This window comes from Zonotrichia albicollis, chromosome 10 (genome assembly GCF_047830755.1).
Source record: "Zonotrichia albicollis isolate bZonAlb1 chromosome 10, bZonAlb1.hap1, whole genome shotgun sequence".
In the NCBI taxonomy this organism is placed as follows: Eukaryota; Metazoa; Chordata; class Aves; order Passeriformes; family Passerellidae; genus Zonotrichia; species Zonotrichia albicollis.
Genome location: NC_133828.1, coordinates 39191228 through 39218066, shown reverse-complemented (window position 1 = coordinate 39218066; position 26839 = coordinate 39191228). Strand labels below are relative to the sequence as shown.

Sequence of the window (26839 nt, the reverse complement as noted above, 5' to 3'; positions counted from 1 at the left end):
ACGGCAGCGCTGAGCCACGTATGGAAAAAATATTTCTGAGGAAGGGACAAAATCGTGTGGGACAAAATCTGCCCTAGCAGACTCCAAGCTAAGGGAATCTCTCCTTCCTCCTTTCCCATGCTCTCCTTCGCTTTCCAACAAGCAGCAGAGAGGCAGAAACGTGCTTTTCTACCACCCTCTGAAAGCATGCAGTGAGGAACACCCACCTTGAGGCCATGGTGCCCTGAAGCCCTCCAGGAGCAGCTCTGGCCCATCCTGCTGAGGGACACAGCCCCTGGCAGGAGTCCTTACCCACATGAGGAGGCCGTGAAGCCCTCCAGGAGCAGCCCTGGCCCATCCTGATGGAGGGCAGCAAGTCCTTACCCACATGAGGAGCTTCAGCAGCTCCATCCTGAGGCCATGGTGCCCTGAAGCCCTCCAGGAGCAGCCCTGGCCCATCCTCCTGAGGGAGGGCAACGAGTCCCTACCCACGTGAAAAATGTATATTTTGTGATTGGCTTTTCACAAGAATTAAAATGACTATTATATGTCTTGTGTTAGAAAGTGATGCTGTATTAATTCACTTAAGTAGTGTGTTAAATATGGTTTTAGGTTATAAAAGATGTTAAAATAGAAACAATGCTATGTAGGATACTTTTTTTAAAGAAAGGACTTGCAGCAAGATAGCAGCCACAGGACATCTGAATCTTTCAGAGAAAGAGAATTTATTGCCCTCTTATCAGAAGAAACGAACTTCTTCCCACCTCGAAGGCACTGTTAGGATTCAGAGGAAGAAGTTGAGGATGACCAGATGGAAGCCTGTGTTTGAATGGAATTTATGCATCATGTATGAAGTGTATGTATATGCAACATATAAGGTTTGTTTTTTTTTAAGGGTTAATCCTCTGTTAACGTGGGTCCTTTTTTGGGTTAGTGCTTGTACCCGGACGTCCATAACTCTTTGGTTCTATTGTCTCGTATTGTCCTAATTCAAATTGTCCAAATTATCATTGCTCTAATTGCATGACTATTTTCACAACCATTTTATTACTATTAAACTTCTAAAATTTAAAAAAAACAAGTGATTAGCATTTTTCATACCCATAAGAGGAGCTGCAGCAGCACCACCCTGAGGCCATGGTGCCATGAACCCCTCCAGGAGCAGCCCTGGCCCATTCTCCTGAGGGACACAGCCCCTGGTAGGAGTCCTTACCCACATGAGGAGGCCGTGAAGCCCTCCAGGAGCAGCCCTGGCCCATCCTGCTGAGGGAGGGCAGCGAGTCCTTGGCCACATGAGGAGCTCCAGCAGCACCACCCTGAGGCCATGGTGCCCTGAAGCTCTCCAGGAGCAGCTCTGGCCCACCCTCCCAAGGGACCCAGCCCTGGCAGGAGCTCTTACCCACATGAGGAGGCCATGAATCCCTTCAGGAGCAGCCCTGGCCCATCCTGCTGAGGGAGGCCAGAGAGTCCTTGCCCACATGAGGAGGCCATGAATCCCTTCAGGAGCAGCCCTGGCCCACCCTCCCGAGGGAGGGCAGCGAGTCCTTGCCCACATGAGGAGGCCATGAATCCCTTCAGGAGCAGCCCTGGCCCACCCTCCCGAGGGAGGGCAGCGAGTCCTTGCCCACATGAGGAAGCCATGAATCCCTTCAGGAGCAGCCCTGGCCCACCCTCCTGAGGGCCCCAGCCCTGGCAGGAGCCCTTACCCAGATGAGGAGCTGCAGCAGCACCACGTTGCCCTTGCGGCAGGCCAGGTGCAGGGCCGTGCGCCCGTCGCCGTCGCCGCAGGTCTCGTTGACCTCGTCGCGCGTGCCGTGGGCCAGCAGCAGGATCACCGTCCTCAAGTCCTCCTCGGCCGTGGCCCTCAGGAGGTGCTGGCCCAGAGAGAGCTCCAGGCACTGCAGAGGGGCGAGGAAGAGCTTCTGCTCGTACTTGGCGCGTATCCAGAGCTCTTTTTCTTCCCTAGGGGAGCCAGAGGGGACAGGTCACTCTCAGCTGGTGTCGCAGCCCACAGTGCTCAAGCAACAAGGAGGTTGTTTCCCCTTTCAAATTTATGTCAAGAAAGCCCTCACAGGAAGAGTTCAGCCAAACCTTAGGAGCAGTTCACCCAAACCTTGTATTTTTAGCAATATTTGTGTTGTCCACCTTGCTGTTCCAGTGCTCAGGATCCTCCTTGATGGATGCTGTGCCAGCATCCATGGGGTTGGAAGATGACAACAGACAGGAGGTCTTAAAAAGCCCTGGGCCAGCAAGAGGTCAGGGCAAGAGCCCTCACTTTGGTCACAAAGACACAACAAGGTTCCACTTCAAGGCTGCAAAACACACTGCAAAAAAAAAAAAAGCATCCCATTTCTGTAACCCAGACCAGAAGTAACCAAATGGGGGCTTTGTCCCCCTCCAAACTGAGTAATGCTCCCAAAGACATAAGGATGATTCCTCTTGTTTTCCCAAAATTCAAACCAGTGCTTTGAAGCACCTTTTCCTCCTGATATATCAAAGAACCATCAGAAGCTTTCTGGTGCTATCAGGTTACAGCAGAACAAGGACTACAAACAAGGCCCTCCACTCACCCCCTTTCAAAAATTACCATACAATTACATGATCTGAGAGCAGCAGCCCCAGACAAAAAAGCCCCATTTAGAGGTCCCTCAGGTAATCTGCTCAGCCTGTGAAAACCACAAACATCACCTGAGCCAGGCAGCTGGGTCCTGGTGACAGATTCTCTCCTCTGGAGTACAAAAGGCCAAGCTCTGTTTACGCCTTTCAGCCGTGTTTACACTGCTCCCAGTAATCTAGTGTCAGGTTAGCCCTAATCTGTTTTTAAATACTTATGTAAACATCTCCTTCCACCAGCAAATCTGGATTAGTTTTGCATCATTTCCTGGGACATGCGGAGTGACCTTGCTGTGACCTGCCTGGATGCTTTCAGGCACAGCTTCCCAAAGCAGGCACAGCTTCCCTGCCCTGGCCACAGTTTGCCCCACAAACGGGGCCAGGCCTTTTCTTCAGAGCAAAAGTGCAAACAGAAAATTAGCACAGAGAGTGCTTCTTTTACCTCAAGCCTCTGAATGGCTCCTGCAAACTAAAAGGCACACCAAAAAAAAAAGCCCTTCCACAACTCATTTGGGCAGTTGCAAATTAACCTTTGATGGTAGGATCTGATAAATGGAGTATGGCTGCAGGTATTCCAGATGGAGAGGAGGAAGAAAAGGAGTTCTGTTATCAGAATCTTTAATTCATGGTTTTTCTAATTACATTTTTTTTAAGGTACAAAGCCGAACTAGAACCAGTGCCACGAAAGGAATAAACTAACACATAATTATCTACAATAAAATGGGCATTCTTGCAACAGTTCTGCTCCCAATATCCAGCTAGATTATCTTCAAGAATGTTAGCAAAGACCTCAGATGCTTTTTAAACTCACGCAGAGGTATTGAGAGTATAACCAACACATCCACTACACGTTTAAAACGTGCCAGACTGGAAAATGAGGTGATTCAACCTGTGCTGTTCACCCACAGTAATGCACACCAGGGCTCTGGGAATTTATTTTTCAAATGTCCATACATCCTAAAGGCAAAATACTCCTCAGATATGTAAGCAGTATTTTTTTAGCTTAGTCAAGAGTCTGCAAATTAATCTCTCTCTCTCCCCCAGACCATCTTTGGAGTGAGAGAAACTTTTGACTCCTATCAGAGCACTGGTGGCTCAAGAAAAAAAAGCTGTTTGACACAAATCTCCCACTTCCAATCACCATTCAGCCTAAACTGTAACAGTGAGGCTAAAAGGAGAGAATAACTGTGTAGCTCAGGCAGAGGCTCTCCAGGCTTGAGGCTGGCAGGTTCACAAATCTATCAGCACCAATTTCACATTTGCTCTGCACATTTTCACAACCCTGATGCTCCTGGAAGGATGCAAGAAAGAGAGATAGGGATGCCCCAGTCCTGCTCAGCTTTGTCCTACTGCCTCAAAAGGCTGGGGAAAGAAGAGGAACCTCTTTAGTAGCCAATGTCACAGGAAGGGGAATGTGCTGCCACCTGCCTCAGCGCTGGGCACCAAATGAATTCACTCAGTAAGGTCCAGTTCCACCTTTGGAGTCACATCAAGGGTCGTGGTGGAACTATAAATCAAAATAAAGGTGTTTCAGAGGCCTCAGATGTTTGGGGCAGTCACTGACATCAGTATGGAGTGAGATTCAGGTCTTTTTCAGCAGTACAAACTGGGCACAAGGAGGATTTGGATGTTAGGGATGAAAACAAAACCTCGTCAGAGGTGAGAGGAAAAGCACGCTGGACTACACCTCATGGACAGCCACAACACACAGGGACTGCTCTCCAATGAGCATGTTCACAAACATCCTGCCTCCATCTCTGGCACAAACCCTTTCATTTGGATGGGATGTCCTGGGGACTTTCCTGCTCCACCACCTGACAACAAGACACAAATACTGCAATTGTTGCTCTGATGCCCCAATTTCACTTCTGGGATCCACAGCTTGTCTTGGTTGAGGTTTCATTTCCCCCAAGGAAGGCCAGTCCAAGAGCAGAGTTGTCAGCAGTAGATCACTTAACCTCATTGCAGTTCCCTGGAGGACCACTGCTCACATCCCCTGTTAGTTAATGAGCTAAAAAATGAATTATTGGAGCGGTCAGCAATAAGCAGGAAGAGGAGGCACAGTGTTTCATTTCAGCCAGCACTGACATACCTTTAAATAAATCAACTGAAGAAGAGCACGAGGAAGTGTGAGGGAGAGTAACTCATGAGGAGAAAGACACTGAACCAGTCCCTAAAATAAAGGCTAGTAAATATTGCCCTCTCTTCCTCCCTTAATTACAAGCCTGGTAATTCTAAAGGACCCTCTCCATACCAGGCACTTCCAGCTGTAGTTGTCAAAGCCAAACCAAGACTCTTTCAGTGAACTTTCAGCAGTGGAGTCCTTGTCTCAGGAGCAAATCAAAGCTGCTGTGCTGTAGAAACAACATCTTCATGTGCTCTGCTGGTCCCAGTGACACCAAACACTGGGGGAGGTCTGAGCTGCCTCTTCCTCATATGCAGCAAAACGAATTCATTATGAGCTCCTTGATGAACTTAGAGAAATGAGCAACAGAGCCCTAAGGTCAGAAGTTCTTTGAGCCTTTTCTCGCTAAATATCTGTGTTCAAACACTGATCTGTATCTGCTGGTGCAGACTCCAAACCTCACTGAGCTTGCCCCGCACACAAGGGCACATACAGCAGAAAATCACTGCAAAACACCCCACAGAACCAGGAATGAGTCACCAGTGTTGTCCAGAAAGTGCCACCAAGCTCTCTGCTCCTGCAGGAGCCTCCATCACTCATGAACCCCAAGAACACACAGTGGTGTGAATAACAAAACCCCTGCTGCAGCAGCAGCACTGTACACAGGTAAAAGGTTATTAGAAACAGATGAAAATTTCAGTTCTCCGTTTATTTTGATCTAATTAGGTGCTTGCTTCTCAAGATAATGTCCAATTATTTAAATTACTCTGCCAGCCACATCACATCATTATTATGTGGAAACATAAATACTGGGCACTGGAAGGGGGGAGGGTAAGCAGGGAGCATCAGAGAAGAGGAAAAGCAGATTTGCTTCCAGCACAGCCTCACATCCCACACAGCTCAGCCCCATCATGTGCTGCACTGGGTTTTCCACCCTACCAATGCCATCAGAAGCCTCATCCTGTTGGTACCCACCCTCCATCCTGACTCCTCCTCGCTCCCATTCACCTCTGCCTTCACCTCCACTTGTCCCTCACAGATTTTTGGTGGAGTCACATCAGCAGGCAAACAAGAAGAGGATGTGCAGGGTGGGAAAAGAAGTGGTGCTCATGCAGTGACCCAGAACTGCCTGAGTGGGCAACAGCACGTGGCTGGAGAGGCTGGGAACTTGCCATCAGAATTCCACAGCTCCAGAGCAAGAGCAGCCTTGCTCTTCCCAAAGCATGACTAAAAGGATGACTAAAATGTCATGTTGTTATCCAGAGTTACTCACCACTTGTCAAAAACCTGGAACAAATTCTGAAGGTTGAATTAGAAAGACAGCGGACAGCAGGTATTTACCATGGCCCAGCATTGATTTCCCACCACCAGAAATGAGAGCAGGCTCCTTACAGGCACTTTGAAGTGAAGTTTTATCCTCCACACCTCTGACAACACTGAAAAGCTCCTCATTTTTTTCATCCTTTCTTCTCTCCTGCTACAGGAACTAATTCTGTTAGGGAGGAGGCCTCTCAGTGGTGTCTCCACGGTGGCTGTGCAGGTGCTGTGCCCGTGTGTTGCCATTTCTGGTTGCTCACTGAAGTACAACCCTTTAATGCCGTGGTAACCTGGCCAGCTCAGCAAGAGCTCAGCCAAATTTCCTCTCCTGTTGGCCAGCTGACAAGGTTAATGTGTCTCTTCCAAGAAAATGAAGTAAATCTAAGCCACTGCACCTCCCAAACTCCTGGAAGAGCCCCAGGATGTGTCATTAGCTTCGTGGTCCAGCACACAAGGAGCACATATCACCTAATGACCAGCTGCATGTGCTGGGGCTTCCCCATTAAACATGATCCCAAAAAATGGCACTGCTTTGGACAGGGCTGGTGATGCAGGCTTGGGATGGGTAAAAGGAAAACACTGAGGGTGGGGGCAGGATTGCAATGTTGGAGAAAGGTTAAATGCAATTAAAATGATGCTTTTAATTGCAACAGCAAAAGCGGGGAGGAGAAGAAGAGAGGGCGAGAAGAAAGGGGCTAGCAGCAAGGAATTTCCAAAGTGCCTTCCTGCCCCGAGCAAAGCAGGAACTGGGAGGAGAGGCATGGAAGAGGGGCTGGGAACAATGTGCTGAGAAAACACAGGGGCTTCCTCTCTCTCTGCAGGAGAAGACCCCTCTGCTGCATTGCAAAGGCAGCGCTGGGCAGCTGAGCGGCTCCGTGCCCCGCATGCCTCCCCGCCCCGCCGCGTTGCTAAGGGGGAAGGCACGAGCCCACCGGGAATATCCAGGTCCCTGGCAAACAACAGGGCTCCAGACAGCAAGCAAAGACCGATGGGTATTTATCCCTTAATTACTGAGAGCTTTGAAGAAACGGGCCCACTGTAAATCCCACCCGCTCGGGAACGGAGCGCGATTTATGCGCGCCGGGGCAAAGAGGAAATAAATATCTCTCTGGCTCCTGATCAATATTATGAGTGTTTTGCCAACCTACAGGGTGTTTTATGAGCTGTAAGGATAGAAAGGGATCATTAATAATTAAATAAAGTCTATCTATTAAGCTTATTACTTCTCACAAGTTAAACATCCCTGACGGACGAAGGGCAGCCCCATAGGAAAGCGTGGATCAGCCAGCCCGTATCCTGCCTTGGACTCTGGTCCAAGTGAGCAGTGTAGTAACCCAGCCTGGAAATGATTTAGGTGCTGTCTGATGGGCAACTTATCTGCCTGAGCACTGTGTTCAACACACTCTTCAAATTTTGGTCCAGGAGATAGACAATTCAGTGCTTCAAAGTCATGCCAAATTCAGGTTACTTCTACTCTCAGTCCTTTTCAACCTAACCAAATGGAACAAATCCCTGGAAGAGTTCAAGGCCAGGATCTGAGCACCCTGGGATGCTGGAAGGTGTCCCTGCCCATGGCAGGAGGTTGGAAGGAGATGATCTTGGTCCTTTCCAATGCTCACCATTCCAGGATCCTATGAAAGGAGGGCGGTTTCCCACCAGCAGCACCTCGCACTGTCAGGGACTTGTTTCCTGCAGCCCCAGCTCTGGACCTTCTCCACCATTAACTCTCCTATCCAATTTTTCAGTTTTCCTTTCATAGCTGTGTGTTTCAGGAAAAAAAAAAAAAAGCCCTGCTGTGTGTGAGGGACAGAGATCACTCATTTGTGCAGAGCTCAACGTGCTTCTCAAATTAATCACAGCTTGCCTGGCACTTACCAGGATCATCATTACTTGGATTTGGAGGAGTTCCTCCACCTTTTTCCTTCTCTCCTGACAGCATTCCCCTGCACAGGGCTCCAAACCAGCACTTGTGGGTTACCCCTCCATGCAATAAGCAGCAGCACTCCTTGAAGCATTAATACACCCACAGGATTTATCACTGCCCAACATTAACGACCAGCCTGGCCAAGACATCAAGGTTTACTGACTTCAGGCTTTTCAGATAAATACTCTTCAATTGTAGGCTCTGATTTATCACAGAAAATTGCAGCCAACTTCTGTTTTCATTGCAAGACACTCCATCTAATAATTTTTAAGGTTTCCTCAATAAAATATATCACATCTGAGGTTTACTCTGTGTAAAGTTAAGCAAAAACTGTGACATACAACAGCAGGGGATACTGTGGGTACTAAGATAAGGCTTATTAAGTTGAGAATAAAGATCCTAAGGGTGATAACTCTAAGCCCAGCAAGTTGTTTAAATCTTTTCTCAATAAAAATCCAGGCTTTTTCTTTGTTCTGTACCATTATGTGAAATGAAAACAGTTCCTAGAGATTTAATAAAAACCTTGAAGAAGCCACAAGTTGTCCTTTTCCTCTAACCCCAAAAGCCCCAGAATTTTTTGAAACAGCATTGCCAGTGACATTTCAGAGGGAAAAACCCTAACAATGGTAAACTCTAAGGATTTAGAGCTCACCACAGCCCTGAGACCACAAAGACTATTAGAAGTCTGGAACACCTCTGCTATGAGGAGAGGCTGAGAGGATTGGGAATGTTTCCATTTACTGCGTAGTCAACCTCAACACTTGGGCACACCACAAATATTACCTTAAAAAAGCCAAAAGCTGCAACAGTTGCACAGAAATGCTAAAACCAAGGAGTATATTTGCTTCTTGCCTGTTTTCAGTAATAAATAAATAAATATATATATATATATATATGCAGGGAATAGTAATTGGAAGCACGTACCTAATGCATTTTGTTACTCGTGTGTAACCACACTTAACCTGATGTCTTAAGTGTATAAATCAAACTGCATTGTGCCAGTACCTAAACACAGACTGGAAATTTCAATTTGCCATTTGATATACAGTCACTCAGGTCAGAAGATTCCATTAATCTCCAATTTGTTAACACTAATTTTCTCCTACAGCAAGGTCTTGCTCAATGCAGCAGTGTTTTAAGTGGAGCTCAGAAAACCATTACTTATTAAAAAAAAAAAAACCAAAAAAGAAAAAAGAAAAAGGAAATTTCCTTCTCTTTGTATTTTTGGGGTGCCCTGATGTTGGAAGGAAATGATGAATTGATGAATCTGACTCCATGTTGTTAGAAGGCTAATTTATTATTGTATTATCTATATTATATTAAAGATTGCTGTAATAAAACTATACTAAAGAATGCAGAAAGGATACAGACAGAAGAAAAGATGCTAATGAAAGACTCCTGACTCTCTCCTCAGAGTCCAACACAGCTTGGCCATAATTGGCCAATAAGTAAAAACAACTCACAGCAGAAATGAATGAAACAACCACCTGTTGGTAAACCATGTCCAAAGCAGCAAAACAGAGGAGAAGCAAATCAGATAATTCTTGTTTTCATTAATTATTGTTTTCATTTTTCTCTGAGGCTTCTGAGCTTTCCAGAAGAAGAATCCCGGGCAAAGAGGTTTTTCCAGAAATTATGATGGTGACACTTCTCCAAGGCGGCGGATGGGGAATGACACACAAATACTGCAAGGCATAAATCTCAATAGTGCGTGCCAGGAGGGAGATGGAGCGAGGTGGCTGTGTGAGCGTCCCCATGGCTGAGCAGTGTAGCATGCAGCAGGGCTGTGCTCCTGCCATCACACAGCATTAGGGATACCACAACAGTGCCTGATGTCAGCGGCTCCGGAGCGCGGCCCGCGGCAAACACGGCGAGGAGCAGAAATGGAGCTCCTCCTCTGCTCGCCCTGCTGGGAAGTGGAGGAGCAGCAGAACTGAGAGTGCCTTATAAATAATGAGGGAAGGGGGAAAAAACCACTTGGAGGGGGCTGACAGACTTGCAGAGCAGAAAGATGTGGGAATCCATAAAATCAGAGGGTTTTGGGAGAGCTACAAAAGGCAGGCCTCAGAGACAGCAGAAGTGGGATTAGAGTTAAGTAGTAGCCACAAGATTTGTCAGCAGAAAAATTATGTAAAAAGTAGAAAAATAAGGACAAAAAGTAGAAAAGTAAGAAAAATAGAACAGTCTGTGTACTAATGCTTGGCTAAAATACCTCCCTAAGCTACAGAAAAGTTTATCTGCCAAGATATTAGGAAGTTCTAAGCTTAATAATGAAGCCCTGTGCATTGTATTTTAATGCTTACAAGCACGTATTATATTCAAAATAAGCGAGCATTGTTTGACTGAAGGTATGTGTGCTTACAGTGGTTGGATAGAACTACTGTCAATATGCTTTTGCTTTGTGTGATTGGTCAAAAACTTTTAAAAGAAAGTTGTAACATGCAGTTCTTTGTCTGCTGGTGGGGCTGTGAGCTGCTGGCATCTTCCCATTGCCATAACCATGGAATGAGACTGGTGCTGGAAGATGAAGAGCTCGAGACGCGTTGCCCAGCAGTCCCATCCCGCTGGTGATTTGTGCAGAGACCCCGGCCAGCAATAGAAAGAGGTCTCAAATTAAAGTTTGCTTGAGGCTTCCATCATAGAATCAATAAGGTGGGAAAAGGCCTCTAGGATCATTGAGTCCAACTGATCCAAAATGGTAAAAACATGTTGAGGGCTCCAGGAGAATCCAGTCTTTACCAGAGGATCAAAAACTGGTCTAATTGCAATGCCTCAGGAAGACCTTCAGAAATGTTTCTTTATCCTTTGTTAACAGGAGCTGCTACAGTTTGGTTTGCAAGGAGAAACAAAAGTCCTTTCACAGGGCTTTAATGGCATCTTAATTTCAGTAGAAGCAGTAAGATGATGCTCTTTGGAGTATTTGGGAAAGAGGAACACCCTCCAACCATTACACTGAATTTATGTAAGACATAAAAGAGAAAATACAAGTAATAAACATTGTATTTGAGCACAGACTCTGAAGAAAAACACATTTGGAGCAGCAAGGAAATAAAGCCAACTGCTTGTTCTGCACAAGTCAGCAGTGGGAGGCAGGCAAGCTTGGAGGGGAAGGTCCAGGGGCTGGGAAGCAGCTGGACAATCCCTGTGGGCAGCATTTCTGGGACCCACATTCCAGAGATGCTGCAGGGACCTCTCCACTGTCCAACTCTTCCCAAGTGACTTGGAGCTCTCCCTTCTGCTCCCCTCACCTTCTGATGTCTCCCCATTTGCATCCCAAGTCCCAAGAATCCTGAAGTTTGGAAAAGACCTCCAAGATTGAGTACAACCTTCAACCAAACACCATGGTGCCCAAGGCACTTATTTATGTGTCCGCTCATTCCCTGAGCAGTTCCAGGGATGGTGGCTCCTCCGCCTCCCTGGGCAGCCCTTCCAATGCTTAACCACTCTCTCCGTGAAGAAATTTCCCTAACATCCAACCTGAACCATCTCACTGATGCCAAGGACTCTACAGAAATTGTTGGTGTCATCACACCCTTCCATCAGTCTCCTTTATTAATGGCTGTTTTTATTTAGGAAAATGATGCCTTTTTTGGCAAGGCAGAGATCCCAAAGTATTCCCATTGTTCAGCAAGTGATGGGACTTCCCTCCACCTCTGTTTTAGTGGGTTGCAAGTGTTTGATGCCCTTCTCAAACCATAAATCATAATTAGTTAAAAAAAAGGCCATTGGTAGACCTGCTCTTGTTTCTGGAAAAGCCAAGGGGATGAAGAATTTCCTTGGAATAAAAAGGAATGAAGCCTTGAGAATCCTCAGCAGTTAGCACCCAGAGAAATCCATGAGGTTCCTCTGACTAAAAAACTGAAATCCCAATGATTTCTCTTTGTTTGTGTATTTCCAACAATGGGATGCGCAACACAGGGGTCATCCAAATGTGTCCCAAAAAGATGAGACTAGAGAAGGATGTGGCTTTCAGAAGACATGGAACTGCTCAGGTCCTGCTGAAGCTTTTCCAATGCACCTCTGCCTATAAATCACTTGCAAAGCTTTGGGCTTTCATGATTTACAAGCCATAAGGTGGATGTTTGACAGTGGGAAACCCACAGAAATCCTGACAGCAAAGAAAATCCGCACCGGGGACACCTGCCAAAAGTGACAGCAAGTTCCACTTGGAGAGCAACTCAGAGAGAGCTGTGCAGGGATCTAAAGGCTGAATTAAAGCCAGAATTGAGGAACTAAAGCCTCTTGCCCAAGTATTCCTGGTGCATAAGTGCTCTCTGTCTCTCTCCCAGCTACCTCACTGCAAATCCCTCCTCAGGCCACATTTGGAAATTATTTTAAAAAAGATAAAATATCCCTAATCTGTTACCAATTAGAAGAAACATGTGAATATTATTTTCTAATTTGTGACTCAGTCTTAAAAGTGAACTCACTGAAATAATTACACTGGCTCCTGAATATTCCTATTGTGCTCCTGAAAAAAAAAAAAATCCAAAAACGAACAGTGGGTATATCCTCTACTGCCCCAGATGCCCTGGGGCTGAATGTATCAACAAGAACCATCAAAGCCCTGGACATGGACTGCTAAAAAACTGTAATTTCTGCTCCCAGCCCAGGGGTTGCCAAACAGACTCATTTCCTCCTAATGGTCTTTGTGCACCTTGGGCTTGTGGCGAGTCGGGACGAGCCAAGGAGGCCCAAGCTGAGTGGCCAGCACAAGGTGTCCAAGCTGTCCACTGCACAAGTGACCCCTCCCAGCTGCAGGAGCTCTGAGCCAGGATTTATGAGAGAGCAGCAATGGAGATTTCTTTGTAAAACCCAGACACAGCACGACTTGAGTGAGTAACTCCTGAAAATTGGTAATTTCCTGGTGGTTAGCAGGAGAAGGCCCACCAATGGGGAAGCAGAGGCTGCTAATAAATTTATAGTGCGTTATATGCCAATTAGACCCCCTCAGCCCTTCAAGAGGCAGCACCACCAATCAGGTTATCATTCCACAAATGTACTCTTTAGGGCTGAGCTCATCACAAATCAATCCTGCATTTCAAGTGCAATTTTCATTAGCGTTTCCCGGGACCGCACTGGTGAAACAATGCAGGCAGGTATTCTCCTTCTCCCCTCAGAGCATCCTTCCCTGATGCCTTGTGCTCAGCTATTTTGCTCCTCCTGGTGCACAGCCACGTCTCAACTTCAAATGGTAAATAATCACTTTGAATAGCACATTAATCCTGCGCTGCAGCAGATTTATTACACGCGTCACACGCGGGAGTTTCGCCGTCACTCGCAAGCCAGCTGTGAACCCCGTGCTTAAATTACATCCTTGTACCTGACCATGCACCATGCAAGGCTCTGTCAATACCAGCAATCAGCAGCTCCCTCAGCGTCCCACCCTGTGACATCCACAAGTGTCATTTGGGAATTCAGAGAGAGGAAAAATACACCAATAAATACTCTGTAAGGTTTAGCATCTGCTTTAAACCTCTGGCCACAGCTTGAATCACAGCTTCTCCTCTGTGCAAGCAACACTGCACTTTGGATGCTCTTCTTTGCTTCATTTTTGCTGAACAAGGCCAGAAACAACATTTAGTTTTAGATTTGTAACCTATGGCAGCATGGAGTGCCTCCTGCTCAGGAACACAAGTCAACAGGAATGTATTTTCCTTTTATTTTGCTTCTCAAGCTGAGTACAGACCTTGAAGAAGCGCACATGCAGGAACCTATCAGAGTATATCTTGAGTTGGAAGGGACCCACAAGGATCATCAAGTCACCCCAACAATCCTACCCTGTTTATCCCTGAGCGTGATATCCAAATGTTCCTTGAGCTACTGCAGGCTTGGGGCCATGACCAACCCAACCTGACCCAAGCCTAGGTGGGGTTACAGATGTAGCATCCATGTTGGGTGGACTTTTAGAACACGGATCTCCTAATGCAAGAATCCCCAAAGCAACCTTCACAAAATTTACTTCCTAAACCTCCCCTGCCCCCAGTCATTCTAAATTTTTATGGAGTCTCTCCACAAAAAAAACCTCAACCTAGGAAGAGCAGTGCCTGATGCCCCAAGCCTTGGGCTGTCACCTGCATCTTATTTCTACTTAACCTCTTAAATAACATTGGAATTCACTTTGTCCCCTGATGGGCTCTGTAATGAGAACCTCCTGTCAATCAGGGCTCCATTAGCCGGGACAGACTCCCACTTCCTGAAACAATTTATTGCATTCCCAGCAGCGAATGGGCCTGGCTCCTTTTGAGCCCTTTGGGTTTTTTCGGGGAGCTATTCATTGGGAGCGGGTGTCCCTTGTGTCCCTGCTGAGCGGGGCATTGTTCCCCCCATTGTGGCTCCTGGAAACGGCTTCCTGAGCTGACCCACCTCTCCTTGTCCTGCCCAGGCCCAGGCCTTGCCAAAAACTTCCTTGGGCTGCTCAGTTCAGCGGCCCAACACAAAACCCACCAGCTGTTTCCAGCCACTGGGGCAGGGGAGAAGCCAATCCTGCTGTTAACCCCTTCCCAACAAAAGCCCGGGGACCTGGAGCCTGCAGCTCCCTCTTCCTTAAAGAGCAGGATCTGCTCTCATTTAGCATGAAACTAAAGGCAATTTTGTTTTCCTCTTCCTCTCTCTTGGTTACAAACTCAAATTGCAGCTCAAAGGAAAAAAAATCTTACTAATAGAGGCTAAAACCACTTTGGTTGGAACATTATCTTGAGAGGAGAATTTCCATTTCCCTGAGTGTGTGCAGTCCTTACGAGGTTCATTTGCAATGAGTCTATCTGTTTTGATGAGATAATAAAATGCATTTTATTTAAAAATATCTCCATTTCCACCCCCCCCCCCCCCAAAGGAATTTAAATGGTCAGTTAATCTTTCTGCTTCAGAGTAGAAGCAGAGTAAATAAAAGAGGGCTGAAGATTATATAAACCAAGATTTTTTTCCAATTCTAACACTGGTCTTGAAGACTAAAATACAGATGTACCTGGGCATTGGCTGTGTGCCTTTTTAGTATAAATCAGTTTAACTTTTAGCCTGGGAAAGGGAAAAAAAATGGAAACAAGATGATAGTTATCTCCAGCCTTCTGTGATTCTCGAGTCAAGAGTAAATGGGGGGACTCGTTAGTGCCATAGTGATCCAATCAGGATGAAATTATGCAGTCATGTAAGAAATAATATCTATTAGGCTAATTTAATCAACGAATACTTTACAGATGAATTAGAATGCAGAATCCAATTATTTCAAACATTTGGACTGTCAGCCGCTGTGTTTTTGAAGCGGTGCAGGGGGGGAAAGGGAAGGCTTGAGGATCCTTTCAAGGCCTGGGTGGCTGGGCTGTGTTTGTGGCAGGAGGGCTGAAAACAGCAGAGGAACTGACAACCACAATCAGCACCTTCCCTGGCTCCTGGGCACCGTCCTCTGGGATACTGGCAGGGACAGCTCCATCTGCTCTTTGCACTGGGTCTCCAGTACTGGTGATTCCCCTGCCAGCCACCCTTTAGAAGGAAGGTTCACACTCTAATTCAAGGGTGTTTTGTTACTGGGAAGGGAAGATGTGCCCCTGGTTGGGGCCCAGCTCCATGGATTGAACGTGGCATTTATTCCCTTGGAAAGCCAAGGTGCTGCTTTGTGGCACTGTGCAAAGACAAATGGGACAGCCACAACTACAGCCAGAAGGGAAAACTGGTTTAAAACACCACTTGACTCAAAAAGGAGGGGACAAAACTGGGGGCTGTGAGTACACAAACCATGATGCAGCCTGCTGGTGCTCTGTCAAACCATGACAGGACCATGACGCTTGCCATAAAACCATCACAGCTCCACCAAGGAGACTCAGCGATCGGCTGCTTGCTCTGGAATAAACGCACATCCCACCCTCTCTGTAGAGAATTTCCCCCCAGTCCACTGGAATTGCTGTTTCATAAAGAAACAAGAGCAGCCACCCTCTGCATTTTGAATATCACAATGGCTTGGGCTGGAAGGGACCTTCAAGACCATCTCATTCCAACCCCCCTGCCATGGGCAGGGACACCCCCCACCATCCCAGGCTGCTCAGAGCCTGTGGAACAGCTCACACACACACAGAGATGGTCTGATGATCCCATTTACCATCAGAGCAGCTGTTTCAAGAGCTGCAGATGGCAAAGGTGCATGTTTTAGTGTCAAGCCTACAGCACAAAGTGACATTTTCTCCCCCTCTCTTGTTATTAGTAGAAGTTACTTGTTTGTACAGGGAAAAACATAGAAGTGATGGATACTTTAACCATAATAAACTGAAAAAATCCCTTTCATTCTCTGGGCTCCAGCATTTCTTTTGGCTATTTGAGAGATATCATGAGGAGCAGAGCAACCCTGGTGCCTGCTGCAGAGTGTGGATGCCCCGTTGCTCCGTGAGCTCTGCGTGCCATTCCCAACGTACCTGGGGTCCAAACATCTTTCTGCCCTGTCATCTGGAGCAGTAAATGGACTCTCTTGCTTATTTAAACATTTAATGCTCTTCTGATGCCCAAATTATGCCTGTTTCCCATGATGGATTAGCACAGGATACAGCAGTGACAATTTTCTGCAATCTGTGGAATACCAAATTTTGATTACTTCAGGAGGAAAAAGTAAAGTTATAAGCAAACTGATTGATAAGGAGCAGAGGAATACTTCATGTGGTGGCTCATTGGGAGCCTTGATGAATGCCTGGCAGGACTGTGATGAGTCCCCACAGAAGACATGCAATAGCTCTGAGGAGATTTAAGGTATTTATTGCTCAAATAAAACAAAACCAAGTGACACGAGTAGGTGAAGCAGCACTGGGTGATTACAATCTGCTGATCAAGACCAAGTGCAATTCCAATTTTTTTTGCAGAGCAAAAAAAAAAAACCAAACTAATTCTCCAGCTTGCCTACAGAACACTGATGGTTATTTTGGGAATTTTGGATGCTGGCTTTCTTCAGTGAGCAATGGGGTTGTTCCAGTGCCAGGTCTTTGTGGAGGATTATCATCCAGTTAATGCTGGCAGCTGTTCTACTTCTGGATGTCAAATTATTTAGCAGTGCCTTCTTAAGATGAAGTGATAATAGATATATTTTTATCTATCTATCTATCTATCTATCTATCTATCTATCTATCTATCTATCTATCTATAATCTATCTGTCCATCCATCCATCCATCCATCCATCCATCCATCCATCCATCCATCCATCCATCCCATAAAGCTGCAATACACATAAAATATAAAAGGTGTGACTTGGTGATCGTGGAGGTTCTTCCCAACCTTAACAATTCTATGATTTTCTGTCTCTACACGCACACACATTCCCTGGGCCCCATTCCCTTTCCAGCTGTGAGACTGAGGAGTTCCCAAAGGAGCATCCATAACACAGTGCTCCACAGCAAGGTGTAGAGAGAGCTCCTCTGAAGGAAGAACTGCTCTCTCCTCAATCACAAATCTCTCCTCCAAGGCTTCCCCAGCAATGTTATTGTCAACAATCCCCCAGTGCTGGCAGAGGCAGATGTGACCCTTTCCCTCTGGAACTCTGCTGAGCTGTGTCTCTGTGAGAATCCCTAAAGCTCTCCCTGAGAGACAGGCTTTGTACTAAAAGCATCTTCCCCAAAACAGTTCAGACTGAGGGAACCTTCTGAGAGAGACAAGGGAGGGAAAAAGCCACCAGAGGAGAGCATGATGCATTTGAATGGAGGGTTGGACCAGCAGCACGCTCTCCTTCAGAGAGGGGAGCTCACCTGAGCCCACAGGGCTGTTCTGCTATTAGAAAAGGCACTTGCAGCTAAGCACTGAGGAGAACAGATTTTTTTATTTTCAGTTTGCTATTTCTGGGCGGGGTTGATGGATGTTTTGGACAGAAGAGGCTGAAAGGAGGCTTTGTGAGCCAGCATGATTAAAACAGTTGTCTTGAGCTGAGTTTGTCTATTGTGAAAAGAAGTGGGGGAGACTCCAGCCAATCCATCAGCAGTGCACTGCTGGCAGACACAGGCACTGATCAGACACGACAGCTTTGCAACAGGTCTGAAACCCAAGTGCAGCAAAACCTCCCTGCCTGTCTGTGTGTGTTTGCTACAAGCATCCTGAAGATTTTCAGCTTTTCCAGCTCCAGGAGCCAGCACGGGAACACCAGTGGCTTTGGTGGCACTCCAAGGAGGACAAGGAAGATCCTGGTGGTAAAACAAAAGGTGCTGAAAGCTCCCAGTGTGAAACATGGTGGATTTGGAGGATTTTTGGATGTGGTATTTAGGGACCTGGCAGTGCTGAGTCAAGGGCTGCACTCCATGATCTTGGAGGGCTTTCCCAACTTTAGCCATTCCATGAATCCATGATATTCTAGATGCAAAGCACAACCCTAAGGCAGGCTGTGTATTTCCAGCTATCCAAACAGAACAAACACCAAGGATCTGCTGCCTTTCCTGAAAAATGCTTGGACTTTCCAGGGCTATCCCATATCCCAAATCACTAGCACTCTGCTGATCATGCTTAGGATGAGACTCCTAAGCTGTATCAACCCATTTTGTTTCCTGTAAAATATTCTTCCGCCCCGAAGGAAAATGAATTAATGATTATTCTGAGATCTAAACAATGTGACAGACTTAGCTGGGTATTTTGCACAGCTTTTATAATGGGAAAAAAAACATTGCTATTGCTGATGTTACCCGGCCATTAAAATATCTTCCATCTGACAAACACCAGCAGTCAGAAGGAGCTCTGTAGAATTCCTGAGCACTTGTTTTTTAGCTCCTGGATGAGACCAGAGTGAGAACTGCTGGGTGAGCCCCTAAATTACATCTTGGTGGGCATCTGATCCCAATCCCTGCAATGCTGATGTTTGCTTATGCTCTGTCTTTTGGGAACGGCTTCTGAGGGATCCAACAAGCTGGCAGCCCCCTCCAATCCTGCCTGCATGCCTGGAAAAAAAGCTGCAGCTCCCTCAGAGCTGAAGTGGGCAGCAGCCCCTTCACAGGAACTGGTCTGTGAGCTACCACCACATGTCTAATTAATGACCCTGCCGGTCGCAGCTGGAAGAGCTGAGCTGGGGGTGATTAATTAAATTAGCTGGCAGAGGAAATTACAGTGGAAAAGCCAAAGTTTGATTGCTCCATAATTAACCACAGTGCAAATAATATCTGCATCTATAACTTCCAGCCATGAGATCAGAAGCCAATTGAATTTGGCACTGATTGAAGCTGTAAATATCCTGTGGTGAAAAATGATGGGTTTGTTCTGAAGGGAAAACTTACAGAAATGGACATCCAGCAATGCAGGAGGGGAGCAGGGCACAGGGAGGAAAGAGCACTGGAATGAGATCCTGAGCTCAGCTGATTTCTGCAGTGCTGAGAGGGCTCAAGGTGAAACAGGAGGAAATATTTTAAAATGGGAATGCTGTGAGATTCCTTAGCAGAGCTTTGGTGAATCCAGAAAGCAAAAAAGGCACTGAGATCATTCCATCCCCTGCCCTGCTCCACAGCCTGTGCTGGGAATCACTGCTTTCCTGGGGAAAAGACTGCACAGCTGAAGAAATACCCAGTCCAAACCAAAATACCTCCTCCCTGCTCCTGCATCCTCCAGCCCCCACTCCTGCTCTTAGGAGCACTGTGTTGAACTACAAGACCCCATTTTTCCAAGGAGATCACCTCCAAATGCCTGCCAACCCCTCCATCCCCCTCTAAATCATTAACATTTTCTTAACCCCCTTAAGCATCTCCTGCTACTCACTCAAGGCTTTAAATATTTCTTACCAATCTTCTCCAAAATACTCTATTTTGCCAAGTTATGTACCCATCTCAATCCTGCATCGTGTTGGATTGCTGGGAGTCTCATCCCTGTTCCACTGCAGCTGAGTTCTGGCTTAAAGAAAGCTCAGATTTTTAAACTGTGGCCTGAAATGCAACCCCTCAAACCCCAAAATGAGCCAAGATTTATTTCCATGCTTCTCAAACTGCTGTCCAATGTACTCTTGCACAAAAACTCCATGATCCAGGAAATATTTAATTTTCATTTTTTTAAAGCAGTGAAACCAATTTTCCTGAGTGTTGAGCAAAGTGCACTATATTCACATACAAAATAGTATTTCATATTTTGTGTATTTTATTTATATTTTTACATTAGATATAAAAATATTATATTATATTTATATTTTTATGTTAACTTGAATTTATCAAGGATATTATCCATATGCTTGATAAATCCTTGATAAATATAAAATATATGCCCGACCATATGATATTTACCTGATAATTACGTTTCTCCAAAGGGAATCCCCTTTGTGTGGACCAGAATCATCCCCTGAACCAAATTTGTGCCTTCTCCTGCCCCAGACCTGAACACTCCTGTGGATATTGGCACCTACTTGGCCATCAAACCCTCCTCACCAGGGCACACCAGTATAAAAACATTTACAATTCCACAAAAACAGCACAATATTTAATTGTGAACACACAAGTCCTGCTCTGCTTTGCCATTTCTTTCTGAAAATGTGGGGAATTGCAAAACCAGCTCATTTTTATGTATTTCATTACTCCTGGCTGACAAGACAATTTTTGGGGTGCCCTGAGAGCCTTCCCTGTAAGCTGGGCTGGCTCCTGCATGTCCCATTATTGGTGTGGCTGTAAAAAATGCAAACCAAACCTCTGCCCCCAGGATGCCAAATGCACTCTGCTCTCACAAAACACCACACCTGACATTGGAGGCTATTTTCCTTCTACCTCTGAGGCATCCCATGTTCTCCCCTGCCTCTCCTTCCACATCTTAACACACACATTGGTGTCAAACGAGCTGTGGGACTCCACAAAAATGCAAATGTGGCAACAAAGACCAGCTAAAAATCAGCTTTGGACATGTATGAAGGTCAGGAGTCCCAAAACTCCGCCAGAAGAGCCATTCTCATCTCATTTCACTTGGAGCATTCCCACCATGCATCCTGCACATCCCTAATCTTTGTCTGGTCCTCAAACCTCCCAAACACCCCTTGTAAAACACACCATGACTTAAAAAAACCCCATTTGAAATGTCAGTGACTGATTTTTAACAAAAAACTCTCTGCATTTCAAAGGGTCCTGCAGCTGCTGAGTTTATCCAACCTCCAAAGGAATTTTGTGTGATGGTGTCCACAGCTGGAAGCAGAGCTGGGAGCACCAACACCAACCCAAACTGGAGTTCCACCACTCAAAATTGCAATTGCAGCAGCATTTCAAATAATATTTACTTTAAACACTATTGTAAATAATAATATAATTTTAAAGAATAATTTAACTTTGACCACAAGTCCGAACAAGTAATGCTGATTATTTTCTGTGGTTGATTCTTTATATTTCACCCTTTTGCCTGAATACAACAGGTGAACCCAAGCAAGCTCAGGAATCCATTCAGGACTGGTGTGAGCTGTGGGAGGATGAGTGGCCAAAGCAGATGTGGTCTGGAAAGGCTCAGCCAGGAGCACACACACATCACTAGCAAAGGATTAGAGCTGTAAATTTTGGTTTCTTGAGATGAGCAAATGAAAAAGTGAACTTCTGAATATCATCTTTTCATTAGAGAGCCCTCCGTTTTAGCACACAGTGACACAATCCTGCTCTTTCCACTTGCAGAGGAGCCTCAGAAGCACTCCTGGGCTTGTGATTTAATTCAGCTTCCCAAGCCTGGCTGCTGCTGCACAGACCAGTGAAAATAAAATCAAAACATCCCTTTGGAAATTGTGACCCGGATGAAACCAGGCAAATGTAAATCTTTTGGAGGAAAAGCCAAGTTAGCAGGAAGATTTCTAGGCCATGACATAATCATCTGTGCAGCATGAAGGCTTTTTGAAGCTGGGCCCATGCACACCTTTGAGGCTCACCAATTACCAGGACACGGCTTCTCCTCCCTCGCTCCCCAAATTCTCACACAAAAACTGCCTCAGCCACAGGACTTTGCTCTGTCTGCACAATCTGCTTAATAGGCACAGGCAGGGATTTCAGCTCCCTCTAATTCCTCACCTGTGCTCCCCTCAGCACTTTAATTACTCCAGAGCTGCTCTGGTTTCTCCTGGTCACTCATTTCTGCCGGGGCTTTGCAGCTGCCCCCACTCCAGCACCCACACATGGAAAAATGCAGCTGGAAGAGCACGATCCCAGATGAACAGAGGATATTTGAGAGCTGTGGGGAACCTGCATTTGGGCTGCTGTGTATATCAAGTTTCAGTCCAGTCAAAAGCCAGCACCATCTTTTCACTGCTGCCCTTTTCATTTAGTTATCTTACTGAAGTCTTATCTCCCCAGTCCCTTGCCATAGGCTACCAGCTTCCTGCAGAGCCAGAAACAAAGCTCAGTCTTAAACAAAGGGGGGAAAAAAGGGAAAAAAGCACAAAAGAAAGTTGGTCACAGTTACTGTTAGGGAGCCCTGCGGGTTCTGTAGGCAGGACCAAAGCGAGGGGATGCTGCTGCCTCTGTGCCTCGTGTCACCGGCCAGCAAAGCCACCAGGAGCACACACAGGCACTGCCAGCCTTCAAAGCATCCCACCACTGCCTTCAGCCACGCTCTGCTGGCCCAGGAGCTGGAACAGATCCATCCAAATGGCTGGAAGAGGCAGAAAGCACAGGGGGAACACAGCCACCATCACCGGTGACAATCGCTGAGAGCCCTGTGCCATCCCACCCATGGAAAACAGGATCCTGGGGAGCACCTCCCACCCTCCCTCTCCTCAGATTTACCCACAACCACCTCATCTATCTCTTTAACAGCAGAAAATGCAGAAAGAGCAGAAGGAATTTACACAGCAAAGCTCCCCCAGCACAAACCAGGACTGAACTGGCTTCAGCCCAGAAAGGAATTTGAATTTTGTTTGGTTCAACTGTGCACAGAGGCAGATGGGAGCTCAGGGCAGGAGGAATGAAAGGAACAGGTTAAACCTCAACCACACAGAAAAGCTGCAAATAAAAAGAAAATATTTTGCATAAGATTTCTTTCTAACAGAATGGGTATTTTCCAATTTGCTGGGTGTTTCCCCAAGTGCTTGACTCACAGCACTTTCCAAATTCTCACAGCTGAGCCTTTGCATCTGACCTGGGCCCCCATAATAGCTGATGCTTGGCATTGGGCATTTTTTAACTCAATGGCTCTATTATTATTACATGTTTTTTATTAACATGTTTTTTTACTCAATGGCTCTACTATTATGATATGTTTTTTATTAACATGTTTTTTATTAGTACATGCTTTTTATTATTAAATGTTTTACTATTATGACAAGTTTCAGCCTTGCAAACAGCTGAATTTCCAGAACAAACAAGTGTCCACTGATTTTCCTTTAAGAAGTAACTGATAAAAAAACCTTTGCCCAATGCTTTAGACAGCAAACTTCATTTTCCAGTTGCTTTTAGCTTGCCATATTTAAGATGAAACTCCCCATATGTATTTCTCAGGTGCTGTGGAGTAGTAGATATGTGCATCCACACATGTGCTGTGCAATTTAATTCCAGTGTTAACGATGCCAAGGAATTTTCTGAGGAAAAACTAACCCACAGTGGTTTCCATCTGATTCCTTTTCAGTGACCCTGGCCATCAGCGTGATGTAAGCCATGTTTCCCCTCAAGTTATAAATGCACCATCTATTTTTCCCCATCTGAAATTAAAATTTTGTTCTAATTATCCTCTTTCATTCCTCTGCTGTAGTTCCACGCTGGCCTGAGCAGTTTCTAATAAACACAGTGATATGGTTTTCTCTCTGCTAGTGAGCTCTGAGTTGACCTTTTCAAGCGGCTTTTTGGCCAAGCTGATGTGAAGTCCACTGAAAACACATTGGTGTTCAAATCTCTCTAGTCTGGTAGGTGTTTGGGAGAGAACTAACACAAAAAGAGACATAGTCTGAATCTAAACAGAAAATTAAGCTTGAAGCCAAGAGCCTACTTGGTTTTGAGACCTTCAGGACAGGCACTCACCCATTCACCAGATGGGTTCTTATTCCAGCAAACAAAAAACCAGACCAAACCAAAAACCAAAGCAAAATCTATTTTCTATTGCTGATTATCAACTTACAGACACTCTTTTCCCCAGAAAATCCCCTTGTTTGAGTCCTGAACTCAAATCCTAGATTTCTCCAAGTTTAACAGCTCATTAACTTCTTTTTTTCTGGGGAATTCCAGCTTAACTTGGTATTTTTCAGCACTGGCAGGCAAATCCACAAAGAAGGAGAATCCAAATTTGGCAAGGATCTCACCAGAACAAAGGAACCTGGAGCTGAGTTTGCTCCAAGCCCTGTCCAGCCTGGTCTTGGACACTTCCAGGGACTCAATGAAGTGGTACTGGTGCTATTTAGACTGAAAAGAAGAACAGCACTGTGGCTCTTTAATAAATGCTTGCCTAACCTGCAGAAGGAGACAGCAGCACTTCCTTTTCAGGTTACTCTTTCCCCACCACCACCAAGGAGGAAAATAACAATTGTAATAATTATTGCAAACCAGGCTCCTGTTTACCCAGAGGCTGAGCTTTTATCAGAGAGGCAGCTTTGCACACAGGAAAGGTGCAGCTGAGGCAGGGAGCATTTCATCTAAAGCACTCATTAACTTGGACAAGCAGGGTCGAGGGTGTTGTGGTTGTTTTGTTTTGATTTTTAATCATCCAGGCATCTCCCAGGCTGCCGTACAGGCACCGGTGCTGCACCGGATCAGCTCCTGGGTGACAAGGGCTGCCAAGCAGCTGCAAGGACAATAAAACACGGTATTACTACTACTGCTACCACCTTTCATCTTTGGAGTATTGTATCTGAGCTTCCAAGGCCTCCAAAGGGCTGAAGTCTGAGCAGCAGCCACCCAAGCTGATGTTCACTCACCTCACTCAGCTCTTCCTGTCAGAGGCATTTCCTGCAAGCTACTGCTGAGGGACAATTTCATTTTTTTTGCTTCAATTTAATTGCAAACCAGCCCAACGTGGAAGCACACGGAGGGCTCACTCCTCCAGCTGTATCCCAGAGTTTCCTGGCAGCACTGAATCAGTCTCTTTATTTATGCCTGCGTTTGAGGACGCGATGCCGCCGCAACCAATAATTTATCCATTTTCCTCATTATCCCCGTGAAATATCTGCTGTCCAAAACACAGCTAATAGAACTGCAGCTCGCTGAGTGCTGCTCAGTGGAGTTCAGCCACCAGGAGTGAGGTTTTACCGATCCCCAGGTCCAGGCTGGAAACCTTAAGCCAAACCTTAAGGCAAACCTTAGGCCTAAGCTGCAGCCCCGGAGCAGCTGCTGGGCCGGCAGCAGCCCAGCTGTCTAAACTTTATTGGCAGCAAATGTCATCCTTGCACACAGGAGCTGCCTGCCTGGCAGAGCCAAAGGCACATCTTGGGCTATCACATCCCATCACGTTCCCCTCCAGACGAGATGTGAAAACCGGAATGGGAAACGTCAACAGAGTCCGGAGCGGGGCACGGCCGCTGACAAGCACAGCACGCCGTGACAGAGATGGGCTTGGAGTTGCAATTAGTGGCACTGTCATTTTCGGGCCCTCCTGCCAATTAATTAAGCCTGTCAAATGGAAAAACAGTGGCATTCACATGATAATTTATATCGGGAGAGACTGGCCCGGCTTTGCCGCTGCTGCCGCTGCCGCCGCCAACAAAATCCCCTCCGAGCGCTTCAGGAAAAAAAAAAAAATAAAAAAAAATATATATAAAGAAGTGGAAAGGGGAGGGGGGGATAGAAAGAAAGAAAGTTAAACTGTCCTTGTTATAATTGTTAACTCTGATCGCTCAAGTAGAAGACGGGCTGATTAAAACTCCAAACGAGCCCCCAGCTCGCTTAAATCTCCGAGTCCGGAATGATAGAATCAGAGGAGTTTATTCATACCATTAAGCCCCAGAGAACTTAATTGAAAGAAGAGCATAGCCTGGACCTTGACAAGCGGGAGGTCACAGTAATTGCTGCCGGACATATTTAACATTAAGATAATCAGGCCATTAATTACCCTTTGGATCATTAAATCAGCCAGTTGCAAAATGAAATTTCTGCCTCTATTACTCACTTGAGAGACCACAGGGGTGGCTTTTAATTTATCAGTGAGCTTGAGATACAAAGGACCAGGCTTGGGGAGGAAGGAAAAGGGGGAGAAAGGAGGGGGTTTGCTTCAGCAGAGGCAGGAATATCAATCCGCCATGCTTGGTGATCGTGGCAAATTAACTAGGTAAGATAACCTCAGCTTCTAAAGGCAGAAGCTGGGGGTATGTAAATAGATGAGGGCAGACAGGGAGATCAGAGCCTGCACACCACTTAGCAGGATAATAAAGGAAATCATCCTTGATTATCAGTGCTAATTTGGACACTGCCGGTAGCTTGTTATGCGTGTTCTGAGTAGCATTTAATTAATTCAATTGCTTGTTAATGAGGGAAGTGACATGTGGGGAGCAGATGCCACCCAACTGCAGATGGGTTCTGGTCAGCCCTTCACAATAAAATCTTTTTTTTTCCTTCTTCTTTCTTTTTTTTTTTTTAATTTATTTTTAAAAACCCCCTTCCCCCAGCCCTGGAACTGGAAAGGTGTCAGGCGTGGAGGAGCACTGAAAAGGCACAAAACACTGACCTCATCAGGCCAAGATCTGCCACGGAGCCAGAGCTGATAATCAGCGCTGGAGAGGTACCTGTGCTCCCCCAGAGGCCCCATCCATTCCCCGTGCCAGGAATCAGGAGCAGCAGCAGCACAAACTGCTGGCCAAAAGGAGCAGGGGCTGAGCAGGAGGGGAACACAGCCGCCCTACAAGGGCCAGGATGCACAGAGGGATCTGAGGGGCTCCGTTTCCCCGGGCTCACCCTGCATCTGTGATGAAGGATTCATCATTTTTAGCAAGAAAAGGATGAATATTTGCATGGAAGGCATGGGTTTTTGTTTTCCATTTTGGTATTTTTCATCCAAGTCACTCCCAGTGACCAGCAGC

The 26839-nt window shown here is 46.1% G+C and overlaps 1 protein-coding gene across 16 annotated transcripts in view; it reads right to left on the bottom strand.

Moving 5' to 3' along the window:
* AGAP1 (ArfGAP with GTPase domain, ankyrin repeat and PH domain 1) overlaps positions 1-26839 on the bottom strand; it is a 332749-nt gene that overhangs the window by 7748 nt on the left and 298162 nt on the right. For all 16 annotated transcript variants that reach the window (XM_074548902.1, XM_074548903.1, XM_074548906.1 and 13 more), the window contains one exon: positions 1686-1941. In XM_074548902.1, coding sequence (XP_074405003.1) covers positions 1686-1941 — 256 coding nt within the window. The remainder of the gene's footprint in view (positions 1-1685; positions 1942-26839) is intronic.